This window comes from Perissodus microlepis, chromosome 23 (genome assembly GCF_051167445.1).
Source record: "Perissodus microlepis isolate ML-2025 ecotype Zambia chromosome 23, ASM5116744v1, whole genome shotgun sequence".
NCBI lineage: Eukaryota > Metazoa > Chordata > Actinopteri > Cichliformes > Cichlidae > Perissodus > Perissodus microlepis.
In genome coordinates, this window is record NC_140482.1 from 35,501,782 (window position 1) to 35,517,987 (window position 16,206).

At 40.1% G+C, this 16,206-nt stretch overlaps 2 protein-coding genes across 3 annotated transcripts; both read right to left on the reverse strand.

Moving 5' to 3' along the window:
- Positions 1-1,110: 1,110 nt before the first annotated feature.
- Positions 1,111-6,381, reverse strand: LOC146361966 (transmembrane protein 205). 2 transcript variants are annotated; one of them, XM_084921833.1, is made up of 4 exons: positions 6,285-6,381; positions 5,280-5,493; positions 4,004-4,167; positions 1,111-3,917 (listed from the first exon to the last, which is right to left on the reverse strand). In XM_084921833.1, the coding sequence occupies exons 2-4, from the start codon at positions 5,377-5,379 to the stop codon at positions 3,615-3,617; spliced, it is 567 nt and encodes a 188-aa protein (XP_084777959.1). In that variant the 5' UTR covers positions 5,380-5,493; positions 6,285-6,381; the 3' UTR covers positions 1,111-3,614. The 2 variants fall into 2 exon arrangements, with proteins under 2 accessions (XP_084777959.1, XP_084777958.1); XM_084921832.1 differs by having other exon boundaries at positions 6,228-6,360.
- A 1,260-nt stretch (positions 6,382-7,641) lies between these two features.
- dhcr24 (24-dehydrocholesterol reductase) lies at positions 7,642-15,384 on the reverse strand. Its single transcript, XM_084922490.1, has 9 exons — positions 14,979-15,384; positions 14,244-14,399; positions 13,199-13,304; positions 12,621-12,739; positions 10,990-11,253; positions 10,765-10,908; positions 8,708-8,905; positions 8,438-8,616; positions 7,642-8,334 (listed from the first exon to the last, which is right to left on the reverse strand). The coding sequence occupies exons 1-9, from the start codon at positions 15,207-15,209 to the stop codon at positions 8,181-8,183; spliced, it is 1,551 nt and encodes a 516-aa protein (XP_084778616.1). The 5' UTR covers positions 15,210-15,384; the 3' UTR covers positions 7,642-8,180.
- Positions 15,385-16,206: the final 822 nt, after the last annotated feature.

Below are 16,206 nucleotides of genomic sequence, written 5' to 3' on the forward strand. Positions count from 1 at the left end.
CGACTGTTTAAATATTACGTTTCCAGCTCTTCACAAACTACAGTAGCATAATGGCGCCCCCTTCTGCAACACCTTTAAAATGCTGTTGGCCCACTTTTAAAGCTTTATACTAGATAATATGTGCTGAGATCTACTCTAAAACACATTGTTTTCTCAGGAACAATTTAGCATTTTAAAGGCATAAATGTAGAGAGTTTAGTCCGCACTAAGCTTAACAAAAGGGCTTCTACCTTAATTATTTTCTAATTTGCCACCACTAGGAGGCAGCAAATGCTGTAGAAAGCAAGATTTTGTTTTTTTAGTTACCATCAAAGCCCTCACAAATCCCACTATTAACTCCTCTTAATGACCAGACAGTACAGAAGTATGAGTTGGCACTCTATGGAAGCATGTGGTTGGTACAAGTCTGTAAACCAGTGCTGCTCAATCCAAATATGCAAAGACTCCCAGAGTCAGTAATTTCAAAGTCGTTGCAGTTATACTTCAATCCAGTGCATGAAGCACAGAAGCAGGCATTAAGGATATATACTCTCACGGATATAAAAGGCCAAGAGGAGAAAAACTATCTAACACAGCAGCTGAGCTGTTATGAATTACTTTTTAATAAGTATATTCACTGTTACATTGGCAAACTACAAGAAGTCTGATGGGCAGTACCACACAAGATCACCACAGCTAACAAGAGGGGCTTGTGTGCTGCTGAATGTGGAATCTGCCAAAGGACCTCCCTTACCTAAAATCAAATGTATTTCCAGCACAAAAAACATCTTAATCAACCCAAAGAGCCTAGAAGAGAGCATATTTCTCCAATATTCAATTCATAGTTGAGGCTGGATCAGGTGACACTGAAACCTCCCTCAGTCATAGGCTGAGGCTCTGCTCTCTCCAGTGTCTTTTTAGCCCCCCCCCCCAGCCAGTTGCTTGCAACTACCAGAGTCTGGTTTTGTCTGAGGTTTCTTCCTGTTAAGAGTTTTTTTTCCCCCTCTTGAAGCTACTCCTATATAAATAAAATAAAAGTGAGTTGAATTGAAAACATCTTACATTGTGTGCAACATATTGGTGTACAACTTTGGAGGGATAAAAGATAGATAAAAGAAAAAACCAGCAAGCTTTGGTTGAGGCATGAAATTTATAGAAAATAATTTGAATACAAAAAGTCACATGCTGAAACATCATGGATACAAACCCACTACCATTAACAACTCATGACCTTCTCTGACCTTGCTGGTCATAACTTAAATGAGTACAACTAAACCCATTACCTCAAACTTAAACTGTCATAAATATCCACAAATGAATGTAAAAGGTAACCTAAACTAAGTACTCATACCACATTTAAATTGATATACAATATACACATTAAAAATCGGCTGAACTTACAGACAGCAGTGTCCTGTCTTACATGTGCAGCTATCAAATGTTGCATTGCTTTGTTTTTTTTGTTTTTTTTATAAAGTCCCACAAATGGACACATAAAAAGGCACCTTTGTCAGTCCAGTCTGAACAAAACAGCAGTTTTAACATCCGCACTATGCTGCAAATTCTCAATTATGGAAGTGCTGGTGTTAACGGCAGTTTTACATAGACATGTGCTACAAACAGAAGAAAGACGAAACACATTGATGCATTTCAACCAGGCAGGTACAAAGAGGAGCGACCGTCACTGGCAGGAAGCGATTTAACATTTCAATGTGCAAAGACACAGCTTAAAAGAAATGAGCACAGATCCTCAGTTTTCAGAGTGTGAAACAAAGACTTCAGAGATATTCAAACTATGACTAAAACAGCCTGATAGAACTGTAGTGGAAAAACACAACTTAAATATAATTTGATTTCACTTCAAGCCTACATAATTTTCCCCATAAAGAGAGTGCATAAGCACCCTAATGTACAACAAACCGAGGTCTTATAAAATAAAGCACAAGGAATTCAAGATACAGACCACACAATATTTTCAATCTTCACCAGTATATACAAAATAATATTCTCCTTTTAGGCAAAATGCAAGGTTCAAATTTGTACAGAGGCAATATCAAGTGAAAACATCAAATGCAGAGATTCATTCAGGTCTTCAGACATTTGCTTACGGGGCTCCCGGAAGGTCACAATGGGTGTTCTTATGCTTGATGCTATGCATCACTTCCCCATTTGATCCAAAGAGAAAGTCTGAATGTATTATGATGTAATAATTATGTGAAGTGTTAGAGCTGCTGATTATAACCACAAGTAGGCAGACCCCTTGCTGGCAAATTAATACAGACCTGCCTGAGCTACAAGTCTAGATGTACTAGAAACCATAGTAGTGTGTGCCATGTGTACTAGCAAGTCTCCTGCAGTATCTGATAGAAGAAAAGGGGTCAAATGAGTGTCTGCTCAACCAGCATCACCTGTGGTAAGTGCCAGTACCAGTGCCTTTCACACTGAACACATGATATCAAGTAATGTAGGATGCAACACCTTGTAGGATGTTTATCGGCCAAGGGAAATCCAAGAGGTAATGGAAAAGTTACTGCATATGTATTAATGTACGTCTTTCTCTCAGTTTCATTGTGACATTCTGGGGGCACTATTATTATTACTATTACAGACATTTAGTCTAAGTAGACCCACATCAACTCAGCAAATTTCAATACTTCCGACCATCTCAAAAAAATGTCCCCGCACTATTTTCTGGATCAATGCATCACTAGACAGCAGATCACTACAACCATCAAAGCTGCTAAATAAAAATAGTTATTTAATGCCATTTGTCACCACTGATTTACACTGATCAACAGAACAATTATCTCAGGAGCAGCTCAAGGGTCTACCTGTTGGACGACTCTCGCAACTAGACCGACCTGCTGTACGACAGAATAGTCTTCCTCCCTCGCCTCAACAATAAATACAAACGAGCTGTTTACAGTTTAATGCACAGCACCGCTAAAAGCAGCGCCGACTGCATACCACAGTAAAAGTGTTCTTTTTCATCTCAACAGGAGCTAGGAGAACTAAAGACAGTACAACCTTGCACTCTGAAGCATGAAGCACACACGGGCGCACACACACGCACACCCACATGATCTTAAAGCAATGAAAGGGAAGCTAGACAAACCTGTGACACTACCCTGAATATGGGATAAAAACTCCACCCAACCAGAAAGAGTGGGAGTGAGCAAAATTGGAGCAGTTTCCCTAACTAAAGGGGCCCTTTTGTTGCATACTTATAAAAATATCAAGTGGATTGGGTTGTTTTCTGATGTGGCCTCTCCTGTATTGCTACAACAAAGCTTAAAAAAAATCCACTGGCTCAATGTTACTATTAAGGCAACTGTTGTAGTCAAAGGAAATCTCCAGGCAGCCAACACCGTGAACGCAAACTAGGTGAAAGGTGACGCATTCCACACTGCACTCACCACTCCACAAGCCTTATGAGAGAAACAAGGCAGTGTCCTTTTATTATTCCCAAAGGCGCTAGGAGAGGCAACTAGGCTTACCTGACATTTCATTGCACACTTTACAGAGGAAGACAATATGAATTAAATATATAAGTTATAGGTTCAATTAAAAAAGGAAGTGTTTGTCGATTTGTAAGGGACTGATTTAAAGGATCCAACAGTCCTGATGTGTCAGCTTTATAGTGCAACAAGGTTCTCGGCCATGTAACATAGGCTGTAGAAGTTACAGCCAATGCAGCAGAGGTTGCACAGAGAGGACAGCAGTCTGTAGAGCCAAAGGCGGCTGCTGAGGTGTCTGTATTTGACATCCGTCTCACATAGTTTAGCGTAAGCTTCACGGTTGGATGACAGCCCGATATCCTGACCCAGTCCGCATGCCTGCTCAATAAGATGCATGTCAGCCATGATCTCTGACGTCATTTGGCCAAACCACTGAGCATTGACGGCCGAAACTGTCACGGACACAAAGAAGATGAAAATCTGGTGGCAAAAGCAGAGAAAAAGATTTAGGAACTGTTCCAAAATGAGTGTCATGCAATGTAATAATATGATAAAACAAAACATACCTGAAAGGCTTCTCTGTCATCCAACATGTCACTTGGGTGATACACAGCATAGATAGCGAGGTTAAAGAAAGCACAGGCTGAACCGAGGTGGAGATAGAACGGGACCAGACGACTCTGAATAAAGCCATACGTGTGTCTGTTCAGGTGGTTGTTCATCACAAAACCTGAGAAGAATCAAGGACATTAACTCCACAGGCAAAATCAATACTATTTTATTTAAAAAAAAAAGTTTTTTATTATCTCACTGCAGTAACAACAAAGTCTGAAATCAAGTTTCATCTCAAAATTATAATTATATAATATAGATACAGGAATACATTTACATGCAGAGTTTTTAGTGGCACTGACATAATATGACCACAGTTATACTAAAGAACCAAGATGAAAAGAAACATACTGCAGCGTTAAAGCTAACAGGAAGGTCAGGTCACAAGTTTGTGAAGGGCATTCCTCCACAAGCAAGGAATGTACACACCTTATAATAACAAATTCAATATGTGTAAACTTTGCAAGCTACAAAAAGCCAGGTGCAACCAATGTATTGCACTTTAAAAGCATTGTATGCTTGATGATTCTGTAACTAAAAGTGTGTCACAAACATCCACGGTATCGTTTTGTCCTCATCTTTCTGTCCCATGATATGCATGTGGTGGTGTTAATGGGTAATCTGGTGAAAGCAATCATGTTTAGAGACTGTAAAGTTACCAAGTGAAATTCAAATGTGTCAGAATAGTGGCACTAATTTCTTTTAGTCATGGTCAAGTGATGGGCCTGTAAGAACCAAAACCTAAAAACCGAAGTATGACATGAATTTGGGTTTTGCAGAACTGTTACAACAACCGCCCCCGCCCATACTGAACACACACTCTGATCCAGTCACTTGTGTCACATTCAGGATGGCTGAGACTACACTGATACCAGGGTTTTTTTCTCCATACTAAAGGTTTTGACCATTACGTCAAATACTGTCATTTTTGTTGGTTTTTCTACAATGGACATTGATTTAATCAAATACAAAATGTTCATTTGTTCATCAAATGGACATAAATATCATGAAAAGCACAGACTTATGTTAATTTAAGTAACACACTCATTGCTGGAGCAGATGCACCATACTTATATCTGTAGTTAACCCCCCAAAACGACAGTTTTCACTAGAAAAAAAAACAAAACTGTGCTTCAGTAATGACTATAAACTAAACAGGTATCTCTTTATTGACCACTTGTACTTCCTATCATTCTCTTATCCTGTATTTGTGTGCATGTTTATACCCACCTGAAACGAACGTGACCCAAATCTGCATCCCCCAATAAGTGGAGATCAGAATCAGCTGCAGTAGCTTCACAGTGAAGGTGGGCTCTTGGTCAGTGGGCATGCTTTCTCCACGGCCTCCAATACAGTATGCAAAACAGGTAATGCTTTTTATCTCCCACCACCTGGGGTTTTCCTCTTTTTTTCCCCTGAATGGAGGACTAGCAGGAGTACTCAGCTGCAAACATGCAAAATCAAAGTGCCATTAGCTACAAATTTTGGCTTTAAATGCTGAATTATCAGCGAATTATTTGCTACTGTGGCAAATCTTCCACAGTAGCAATAAACTTTTGACACAGCTTTACAAACAAAGCTTATCGATCTTTCCAAATATCAATACATGCAATAAAGTAGGGTTTTACTTCCGTCACTGATTAAATCAGAGCACCTTAAACGACTTTAGAAACTTTCCTGTTAGGTTGCGGAAACTAATATATTCTCACAATTAATAAAATTACGAAAATCGTACTAAATACAGTAAACCGACAATAGATACATCTTATTTAATACATAGTTTGTTTTAAGGAGCTGCAGAGGCAGTGTCTAATGTGTTGGACATGAAAATATTCAGTTAATCTGGAACACCTCTGCTGCACATAAAACTACACACGGAACTTCAGCTACAACTCAGAAGTGCTGTGATAATTTTTCACTCGAAGGTGGTTCGATAGCTTTAAGTTTTAACGAGTCGTGTGGCTTGTACAAATCGTCAAAGTCACCTTTACAATAATAAGTCACGGCTAACGAAAAGTTGCTGGGTAGATGTAGTAACAAAACTACACTGACAGCTAACAGGTAGCTAAGGTTAACTGTGTGACTCACTTTATAAAACGTTTACTGAATAGCTAACTGAGAGCTTTATAATGATAAAAGAAAGAGGACTTAATGCTATAAACAATGTGAAGAACCTACCTGTGTTGGCAAAAGACTGCGGGCACCTTGCTGCAGTTTACTTTATAGTAAACTTACCAAACCGGCTGGCAGCTACTATCGCTGTCTGTAGAAAGGGCGGACCCGCGAAGATGTCCCCTGGAAAAACTTCCCGTGTAGTCTTAACAGCAGATACTCGTTCCCCCTCAACAGGTAAAAGTTTCCATACACTCTGCAGTAAGAAAAAAATAAATGAAAAAATTAATTGTGGTAACTAGGATGACTTTGGAAATTAGCCCACTCCTCGTGTCCCTCTAGAAGTAAAACGATGTAATTTAATAGCTCATGACACTAGTTTTAAAGCACGATCTTCAAAATTAGCAAACCACAAATTTACAGACCACATGGGAATGTAGGATTGGATATTCTGCAGACACAGTCGGTGACCCCCAACTGTCTAAGTATGTGGTGAGTTCAACCTCTGCATGTCTTCTTTTGTATACTTTACAGTTGAAGGCAGATATTTTACTGCGGCTACATTTATCTATGATGTGGTTTAAAGTGTCTCGTTTATCTTGTGTAGCCTGTAATTGTATAGGGATGCCTCTTGCAGTATTATCTTTAATGTAATCAGGTCTTACTTTGCATTTCAGTATAATCTCTGTTTTGATTATCAGCTTTACATGCTCTGCCCTCTGGTGACAGTAAGCAGCTACAGCATGTAGATGGTAGTCTGTAGTCTGTAAAGTTGTGCATAGGTTCTGGGTAAATGGTAAATGGCCTGTATTTGTATAGCGCTTTACTAGTCCCTAAGGACCCCAAAGCGCTTTACACATCCAGTCATCCACCCATTCACACACTGGTGATGGCAAGCTACATTGTAGCCACAGCCACCCTGGGGCGCACTGACAGGGGCGAGGCTGCCGGACACTGGCACTGTGACACTGGCGCCACCGGGCCCTCTGACCACCACCAGTAGGCAATGGGTGAAGTGTCTTGCCCAAGGACACAACGACCGAGACTGTCCAAGCCGGGGCTCAAACCGGCAACTTTCCGATTACAAGGCGAACTCCCAACTCTTGAGCCACGATCAGTTCACAACCACAGGAGCAGTTCACAACCACACCTGTTCTTTTGAGTCTTTTCCTCAAGGAGAGGAACGGGACGTATTTTGGACACTCATTAAAGTAAACATTCCAGCCTTAATGAATATCATAGTTAAATAAAAACAACAATGCCTCCTCATACTCACTGTACAGATTTTTACCAGAATGACAAAACTGAATATGTTTCTGTTGTATTTTTATTTAATGTATTATTTATTTCAGACAGTATTTTTTGCACACATAGTTTTAATTCCTAGTATAGTTTCAGTTGATTATAATAACCTTGTTAAAAACTAGTTATGAAATGGGTGGCTATAATTTATCTGACATTTCAAATAATGTGAAATAACTGATGGGAAAAAGGCATGACAATGAGCTTTATTGCAGGAAAAGTTATAATTACATGTTATACACACCTGGAAACATAGTATAACCTTACACTGATATCAAAATAAGTTACAATATATACTTTTTAAAACTGAAAAACAGAAACCATGTATTATACATGTCTTCAAAGTGTATGGCACTTAGGGGAACAATAAGACAAAATTGCCAAACAGGGAGACGTTGCATAATATGTGCAGTATTAAACAGTTTCAAGATGAACTAAGCATTGCATTTTCATATGAAGGCAAAAAAGTCATGAAAAACCCTTCATAATAAAATGCTTCTGCTTCTTTGTCACATTGATAAAAATGTCCCCACGGGCTGGTTTCCAAAATAAGTATTTCAGTGTGATTAGTCCCACTTTAGAAAATATTTAGTTCTCTTTTTTTCCTAGAAACATTCAAAATGTAGCAGCTTTCACGAAAGCGTGAGCTGCTAACAGAAGCTTCGTGTATCTGCAACACGGGGCTGAATTCAGGCACCAGGTGATGGGAGATAGGGGTCAATGTCGGGCAGATTTACAGATTTTGTCATAGACTTCTGGAAAGGCTTCTTTACAACCTAATTCATCTCTCAATTTGTGGTACAACTGTCCATCAAACATCTCCCAGAACTCCTCTCGTTCCATGTAGATATCTGCATACAACATCTGGAATCTACATGCCAACGAAACAGCAAAAGCAGTGTGAATTAAAGCAAAATATTTCATATCACTTTTGTTTCAGATGCTTCAATTTGTTTGCTTAATTTGAGACTCACCCATGAACATCTCTGACAAACTTCTCCAGCTGGCTTGTTGACGATTTAGCTTCAAAATGTTTGACTTTAGGTTCCCCATAAGCCCCGATATCTACATACAGCTCCTCCTCTTGACCTTTGGGGTGAACCATCCCTCTGCCTGGTGGCAGCAGGAATGGACACAGCCACAGTGGGTACACCTAAAACAACACAAACCATTTCAATATTAAAGCACAAGTACCTCATACATAAACTAAGTGCCCGGCACACTGATCCATATTTGACTCTTACTTCAATGTCCTTGTGGAAGCGTGTGATGGCATCCTGCAGATGTTTCATGGGTACCAGCATGTCCTGGAGCACGTGGTGCTGCTCATAGAGACGTCTGATGGTTTCTCCCTGGGTGAGCTTCAGCAGCGAGATCTTGGGAGGCACCATCCAGCCAAAAAGCCAGCGGAACACGGGGTTGTTGCCAAACGGAATAATATCCTGCAGAAAAGGCACAAATGTACGCAGAGATACTAAAATGTCCCTCTGTAATAGAATGCTGACTCTTTTTAAAGTGGAGAATTCCCTGTACTTGATTTTCATGATTCATTGTCTGATTTTAAAATCACAGATCACATCCTTTTTTTTCTGTTTATATATTTTTAAAATTTAAAATTCAAAAGAAACAGAACATGTAGACACACAAACATACGTAAAAATAAAATAAAATAATAAAAAAAAATCAGGTTTTAAAAAACTCTTCTTTCTTGAAAGTTTTATTTCTATCACAGTGAGAATTTTAATTAAATATGACAGTCCTGAAAATACAGTATACTACGACTCTATCAAAATAAGTTACAATATATAAAAACAGGATTTTAGGATTCTTCTTATTAATCACAGTCTGTAGCCCAAAATTAGAAGTAAAAAGTAATTGCTTTGAAACTGTAAGCTGCACAGAGAACTGATTCATAATCACAGAACAGGGTTAGAATAGCAAGCTGTGACCAGATGTACTAGGCTATTGTGATAACTGTTGACCCTACATTTGACATATTATTGATCCTGACATATACTGATCAAGCATAACATTATGACCACTGTTTGTGATGGCTAGACGACTGAGTCAGAGCATCTCCAAATCTGTGTATCTATCAGAAGTGCTCCAAGGAAGCGACAGGGTCATGGGCCGCCAAGAATCACTGTCACTGATGCATGTGGGGATCGAAGGCCTGCTCATGTGGTCTGATCAAACAGACAAGCTGTAGCTCAAACTGCCCAAAAATTTAATGGTGGTTCTGATGGATGGCCAGATGTGTGTGCATCTCTTATCTGATGAATACCTGGCAGCAGAATGTGGTATAGGGAAAAGGGAAGCCGGCAGAGGCTGTGGGCATTGTTCTCCTGGGAAACCCTGGATCCTGCCATCCATGCGGATGTTACTTTGACAGGTACCAACCTACCTAAGCAATGTTGCAGACCATTTACAGCCTTTCATAGAAACAGTATTCCCTGCTGGCTGTGATATCTTTCAGCAGGATAATGCGTCCTGCCATAAAACAAAAATGGTTTAGGAATGGTTTGAGAAGCACAACAAAAACTTTGAGTTGTTGACTTGGCCCCCAGATTTCCCAGATCCAATCAAGCATCTGTGGGACAAGCAAATCCTGGACAATTAAATGCAATCCATGGAGGCCCCACCTCACAACTTTCAGGATTAAGGATCTGTTGCTAACATCTTGGTGCCACAGTACACATTAGGGGTCTAGAGGAGTCCATGTCTCAACTGGGCGACCAAATATTAGGCAGGTGGTTATAATGTTGTGCCTGATCAGTGTGTCAAATAGCATGGTAGCATCAGTACTGGCTTTAGTCTTCTTACTTTCCACCGGAGGGCAGTGTTAACCTACCAATCACGGTCTGACGCCACCATGTCCAACAACAAAAACGATTCCTATCACAGATTGTCAGTTAGCGATTTAATCAAATCATCATTAAGCCCTGTTTCTGCCTGCTTTTCCCTGCACTGTCAACAAACACAAAATCCTTTGGAAAACAGAGCATCCAAAAGCCCAGAGGTGACTCAACTAAATCTGTCAAACCAATACAATGCATAATTCATCACACCATTTACTGTTACAGAAACAAAGGATGCCAAGCCCTCCTCACTAATGGCTAATGGTGTGTGAGGGTGAGGGATAGGGATAGAGAGACAGAAAGAGACAAAGAGCATGCATTAGAGCCTACTAAAGAGACGTAAGACAGCAAATTGGTAAGATGATGACAAGCTAAAATGTGACAGATTTATGCACCCCCTCAATATAATCCTAAAGCAGATAAAATCTGTTGTGTGTGAGTACCTGAAGCTCCCAGAAGATACTGCGTGTGTGTCTGTGATAGTAGTGTCTCAGAGGGATGTACTCAACTCCAGCGCAGTCTTTCTTCAGGTAGCCCTCCACGTGTTTAAAGAACCAGGGTTTAAAGTGCAGGCCGATTCTGTTAATCTGATGTTGAAGAGGAAACGGGAAGGTTAATATCATAAACCAAATGAAAACAAATCGCAAGCACAGTCAAAGATGCCTTACCTTGTCAGGCTCTGCATGGTCAGTCATGGTTCCTGTCATGATAACAGCACTATCCAGACTATACTGGAGTCCCTCAACAAATGTGTTCTGCTTGTTCGCAGAAGCTTCGGTGAAGCGTTTACAGATGTTCTCAAGCCCTCTGACTGGCTCATAGTGCAGCTTCACCCAAGGCTTAGCTGGGACTATTTTAATCTCAGCGGCAACCAAGAATCCCAGAGTGCCACAGGACCACGGGACGGCGTGGAATAGATCCGTGTTCTCCTCCTTTATGAAGAAGAAAAAAAATTACAAAGGTGTGTGGCCCTCTTCTGAATATGACTGTGAAGAGCCAGGCTTTCTGACATTAGAGGGGGCATTAGAGAGGGCTTGGAACACAGTGTATTTGTCTTTGATGAACCACATTACTGTGTTTAGTTATTTTATTTTACCAGCAAACAGTTGTCATCTTTTGATTCTACATTATAGAACAACGTCTGATAAATAGCCTATTTTTAGCTCGAGAGCGTTAGAGGGAATTACGCAGGAATTTTTACTCAATCCTTGTCCATTTCTGGTAAATAGAAGGACTTAAAATAGATAATATTAACTAGAATAGACTAAACAGAGACAAAAATTATAATCATAACATCAGTGACATAGTAGCTCACCCCAATTCAGAGGTTACTGAAATGTATGAAGTACAGAAAGAAAACTATAGTTTGTGCTGTTATTGGTTGGCTGTATTACACAAACTAATGAGAATACAAATCTATTGTGAAGTCATTGAGGCTCACAATCATATCCAGGACAAATGAATTTCCTTTAGCTAAAATCTAGGACTACTAGCGATTGTTATGAAAAATGTAAAACTGCCTGTAAAATGACCAATGTGACACTGATCTTAAGCACAATTGGGATGAAGACTCATCAGGGGTGGGCAATTAATTTTCCCAAGTGGCCACATGAAAAACTAGGCTTGTTGCGGAGGGCAAAACCATCAAACTTATAAAGAGATGAAGTTATTATTTAGCAGAACTGAGTTCAGCTTAAGCTGGGATAGGCTCCAGCACCCTCCTATGCGACCCTGCTAAGGATACGTGGAAGAGAATGGAAGAAACAGTCGTAGTTTCTCATGTGGCCTATTAGGAAAATGAATAGCCCACCCTTGCATTAGGTGATCAGTGTGCACAAGTTTCACTAAAATCTGATCAAAACTTGAGGAGGAGTACTGATTTGTGAACTGTGCAGAAACAGATTAGCCCACTGGTCCTTTGACCAGGTGAGCTAAGAAGGAGAAATGTTTCTATCCACTGAAACTGAGGGTAAAAGTTTCCATAGTTATTTTTCATGGTGGAATTTTAGTGGTTTCTTGCTAATGAACCTTCTACCATGAATTAAAACCATGCTAATATAGTGAACACCAGATACTCCATCTGAGCAAAGCTGATTTCACTGCCTATGGATATTTCTTCAAATATAAAAGCAGAGACAGCGTAATTGAAATCATAATTTTGTTATCTCAAAAAGCAGAGATAATTTAGTAAGGCATGAGTGCAAGGATGGCATACTAACCCACAAAACTCTCTTTAGAATACAAGCTCCTGGACTCAGACATATATCATCTATATACTTAACACAAAATCAATACTCACCTCTGTGCAGCGTACTAAACTGCCATCAGCTAGAACCAGTTCATAGGCGACACAGATGTGCTGAAACAGCCCATAAATATGGGATGACGACTCTATGCCGGTACCCATCACTAGCCCACCTGAGAGAGGACAGAGAATCATAAACGTCCTTTACTAATTCAATTTCTACCCGGGTGAGTACAACACCAGGCGGACACATGAGCAGACAGGAACATCTGCCTGTGTGTGTGTGTATGTGTGGACATGAGGATAAATGAATGTACTGCGGCCTGATTGGAAAACATTAGACTGTTGATGCGTTGTTTATAACATCAGGAAATCCATTATGAAACCCAATCCAGGGGTGCTTCCAACACTGCAGCCATTTCCTCCCAGTTTCAATTTTTGAGCTACAACATCAGTCCTCTAACGCGATTAGAAAAGTCGTTGAGGCTCTAAACAGGATGCAGTGACTGACAGAGGAAATGCAGGATTTACATCAGTGAAATCGGTGTCGACATCATCGGTACATCTCTCTATTTGCAGAAACCACAGAAGGTGCCGATCCATGATTCTAATGAAAATAAAGCACAACGTACCCACAGTGAGGTCATCCAGCTCTGGCAGCACTGGCAATGTCCAGCCGATGGAATTGAGGAGAGCGGTGACTTGACCCATGTTTGCCAGCGGTTCAACTCTAACCACCTAAAAAACAAATATATTTTTAAGTAACAATCCACCAGCAGGTTCTCCTGCTTCCATCTCACCCTCCTTTGTCACACCAACCCCTCTGCATGTCCTTCTTCACTACAGCTTCCTCTTTTGCTTCTGCCTGCCAACTCTATATTCAACACTATCCCTCCTCAAACGCATGTCCAAATCATGTTGCCTCTCTATCTTTGTCTCAAAAGATAGATCCTCACAATTTACGTGGAACTCGTGCCTGCATGAAAGTATTGAGCCAAATAATTAGACAATCTGCCTTGCAGAAATAAACACTTTCTGTGAATGTAAGAAATGGCCTCAGTCTACCCATCCATGTACAAACTGTTTGATTCCAACACTGTCTGGACTATTTGGACTGCATGGACTACATGGACATTTATAAACTGCTCAGTCCACCTTAAAGACTAAGGGTTAAGGACGATCAATAATTTTCAGTCGCTGGTCGAGAATAGTTTTCCACTTTTAATTAGGTCTTCAATTTCTTTCAAAGTTTTAACACTTAACATTAATGTCTGGTTAAGATATTGCAATAATTCACCCAACTTTTATCTGATTGGCTCATTGTTGCTGAGCTCTCTTTAAAGACACATTTTTAAACATGTTTTATAAATAAACAGACAAAATCAATCAAATAGCTGCCATTCACATCATAAAACAAGACGTGGTAAATTAACATAGCCATTCTTTTCCCTACAGATAGAAAGTTTTTATTATTGCGGTAATATGTTTTAATGATAGATGTCAAAGTGCAATTTTTTAAAATAATACCTCTATTGTATTTTCATTACTATCTGACTTACTAACTGGGGAACTTGACAGAACTGAGCCCAGGTTGATGCTGTTTCATCGGTTACAAATATTTCTGGTTGAGTTCACAGATACGAAACACTTTGAGTTGAGTTTGTTGCCCCCTCATACCTGCCTCTTTGTGTCCACCTCTAGAATGTCCATCATGTTGATCATAATGTTCTTGTGGGTTTTCTTGTACTTGCCCACTCTGAGAGACACGGTGAGCCAGCCGGGGCGACCTGTACACATGTAGGTCTTAGCGCCCTCCTTTCTCCAGTCGCGCACCTGAAATGTCACATATGGAGATGTCATGGTTAGTATTCATTAGGTGACAATGTATATGAGAGGACATTTTTCCTAAGATAGGTTTCCTGTATATGAAAGCCTGCATGACATGGGGATAAGCAAAATCCTTTTAGTGATACAGCTGTTGAGTGATCAGTTAATAAGTTTAAGTTATTGAATAACTGATTCCCTTTAAATGAGTCTAATTAGTTGAGGTGAAGCCACACCACTGTTTAACTTTACAAAGCTGCTTGTAATCCACAGAATATACACACACAGTACATCTGTTATCCCATCTGAATCAAAAGCAGCCTGTTAAAGTTTTCACAAGCATGACTCACTGCAAACAACACATGAAACTTTATGATCAATAACTATTTGACTGTAATTGTTATTGATCATTAAATATCATGGTGGCCCAAATTAAAAGGGACGACTCTGCAACATGAATGAAACATTGAGATGTAATAGAAATGAAGCTGCGTGCCTTATTAGTTTAGTAATGATGGATTGCATTTATATAGAAATGACTGAAAAGGACAGTGCAGCTCTGACACCTGTTCACGCGGACACGCTCACCTGTCTCTGGATGTCTCGCACGCGCTGGTCGTGCAGTTTGGGCGCAGAACACATCTTGAAAATGAGCCACGCTCTCGCATAGTAATACGCATCAAATATAACGGAGAGCGGCAGCAGGAACAAGCACACAAATATCCACCTCTGGTGAACTATCACGTAATCTAGACCTTTGACTTTGATCCACAGCAGGAACAAAACCACCAAACCTCCTAAATACAACAGTGGAACCATCGTGTCCGGGCAGATCGGCACTCACTCTCCTCTCTTTCCAAACTAAAGATATCCGCTTCACTTCTCAGCTGGGGAAGTAGCGCTTTGGTGAACTCTGTATTGATTATCCCAACCCCAAAAACTCGATTTCTGATCACCCCTTCGCTGGGATAGGTGAGCACGGCTAGGTGGTAGGCAAGCCCCTCCCCTGCTTAACATTGATTGGGCGATAATACCAAAGGGGCGGAACCTGTCATGTAAGCTTTAAGTTAACTGGTCCACTAAGTGACTGAAGGGAATGCCAGAAAAGTAGCCTTTTTGTTGTTTACCCAATCACGGAGCACGCAGGCTGTCACACCATGCACCCTGTCCTCATGGCTGTGTTACAACACTGTATTTACACAGTATTACAGGTTTGGACCCTGTAGTTTAATGCGGACACTTTAAGTTTAAATTAACTTCTGAAGTTTCTTGCAGAAGCAGGCTTTGTCATAATCAGTGCATGAATGCACTCCCAACATGTCCATGGCTGTAGGTCAGTTACATGCATTGTTTTCCCCATCTTTTATAAAGTAACTGGTCCATTAGATACATGTTCATTTATAGTGTGCGCATGTAAATCAGTGGATAGTAATAAACCTAAGTGCGCCTACCCCCTTTGGTGCAGATTAGCTGTTGAAAGGAGAGACATTAATGATCCTTTCTGGTCGAATCAAAGCAACCTACCTTTCCACAGTATTGGCATCATTAGGTTAAATGTCTGGAGTTTGTGTTTACTACTAATAGCAAAATTAAAAAGCTAAAATTGTAACAATTACACCTTTTAAAATAAAAGCTGACCTATATCTGAATACATTTTCACAAGCATGCGCTTAGCCAGCTATGAGGCCACCAAGGTTCACAGTGTGGTCTTTTTTTAATTCATTTTTTTTAATTTTATTTTGGAGTTTAAAATAAAAATTGAAGCCAAATGAAAGTAGACACTCAGTTTCAGATTATTTTTGGCATTTAGATTGGA

What these genes read in the sequence shown, in the direction of transcription:
- LOC146361966 (XM_084921833.1), bottom strand. Translation starts at nt 5,379, where the DNA reads ATGCCCACTGACCAAGAGCCCACCTTCACTGTGAAGCTACTGCAGCTG. An exon ending in TTGGGTCACGTTCGTTTCAG is followed by an intron (nt 4,168 to 5,279) that starts GTGGGTATAAAC and finishes GATTCTTCTCAG; the next exon opens with GTTTTGTGATGAACAACCAC. An exon ending in ATGACAGAGAAGCCTTTCAG is followed by an intron (nt 3,918 to 4,003) that starts GTATGTTTTGTT and finishes TTTTGCCACCAG; the next exon opens with ATTTTCATCTTCTTTGTGTC.
- dhcr24 (XM_084922490.1), bottom strand. Translation starts at nt 15,209, where the DNA reads ATGGTTCCACTGTTGTATTTAGGAGGTTTGGTGGTTTTGTTCCTGCTG. An exon ending in AGGTGGACACAAAGAGGCAG is followed by an intron (nt 13,305 to 14,243) that starts GTATGAGGGGGC and finishes TTTGTTTTTTAG; the next exon opens with GTGGTTAGAGTTGAACCGCT. An exon ending in GCTGGATGACCTCACTGTGG is followed by an intron (nt 12,740 to 13,198) that starts GTACGTTGTGCT and finishes GTCCTCTCTCAG; the next exon opens with GTGGGCTAGTGATGGGTACC.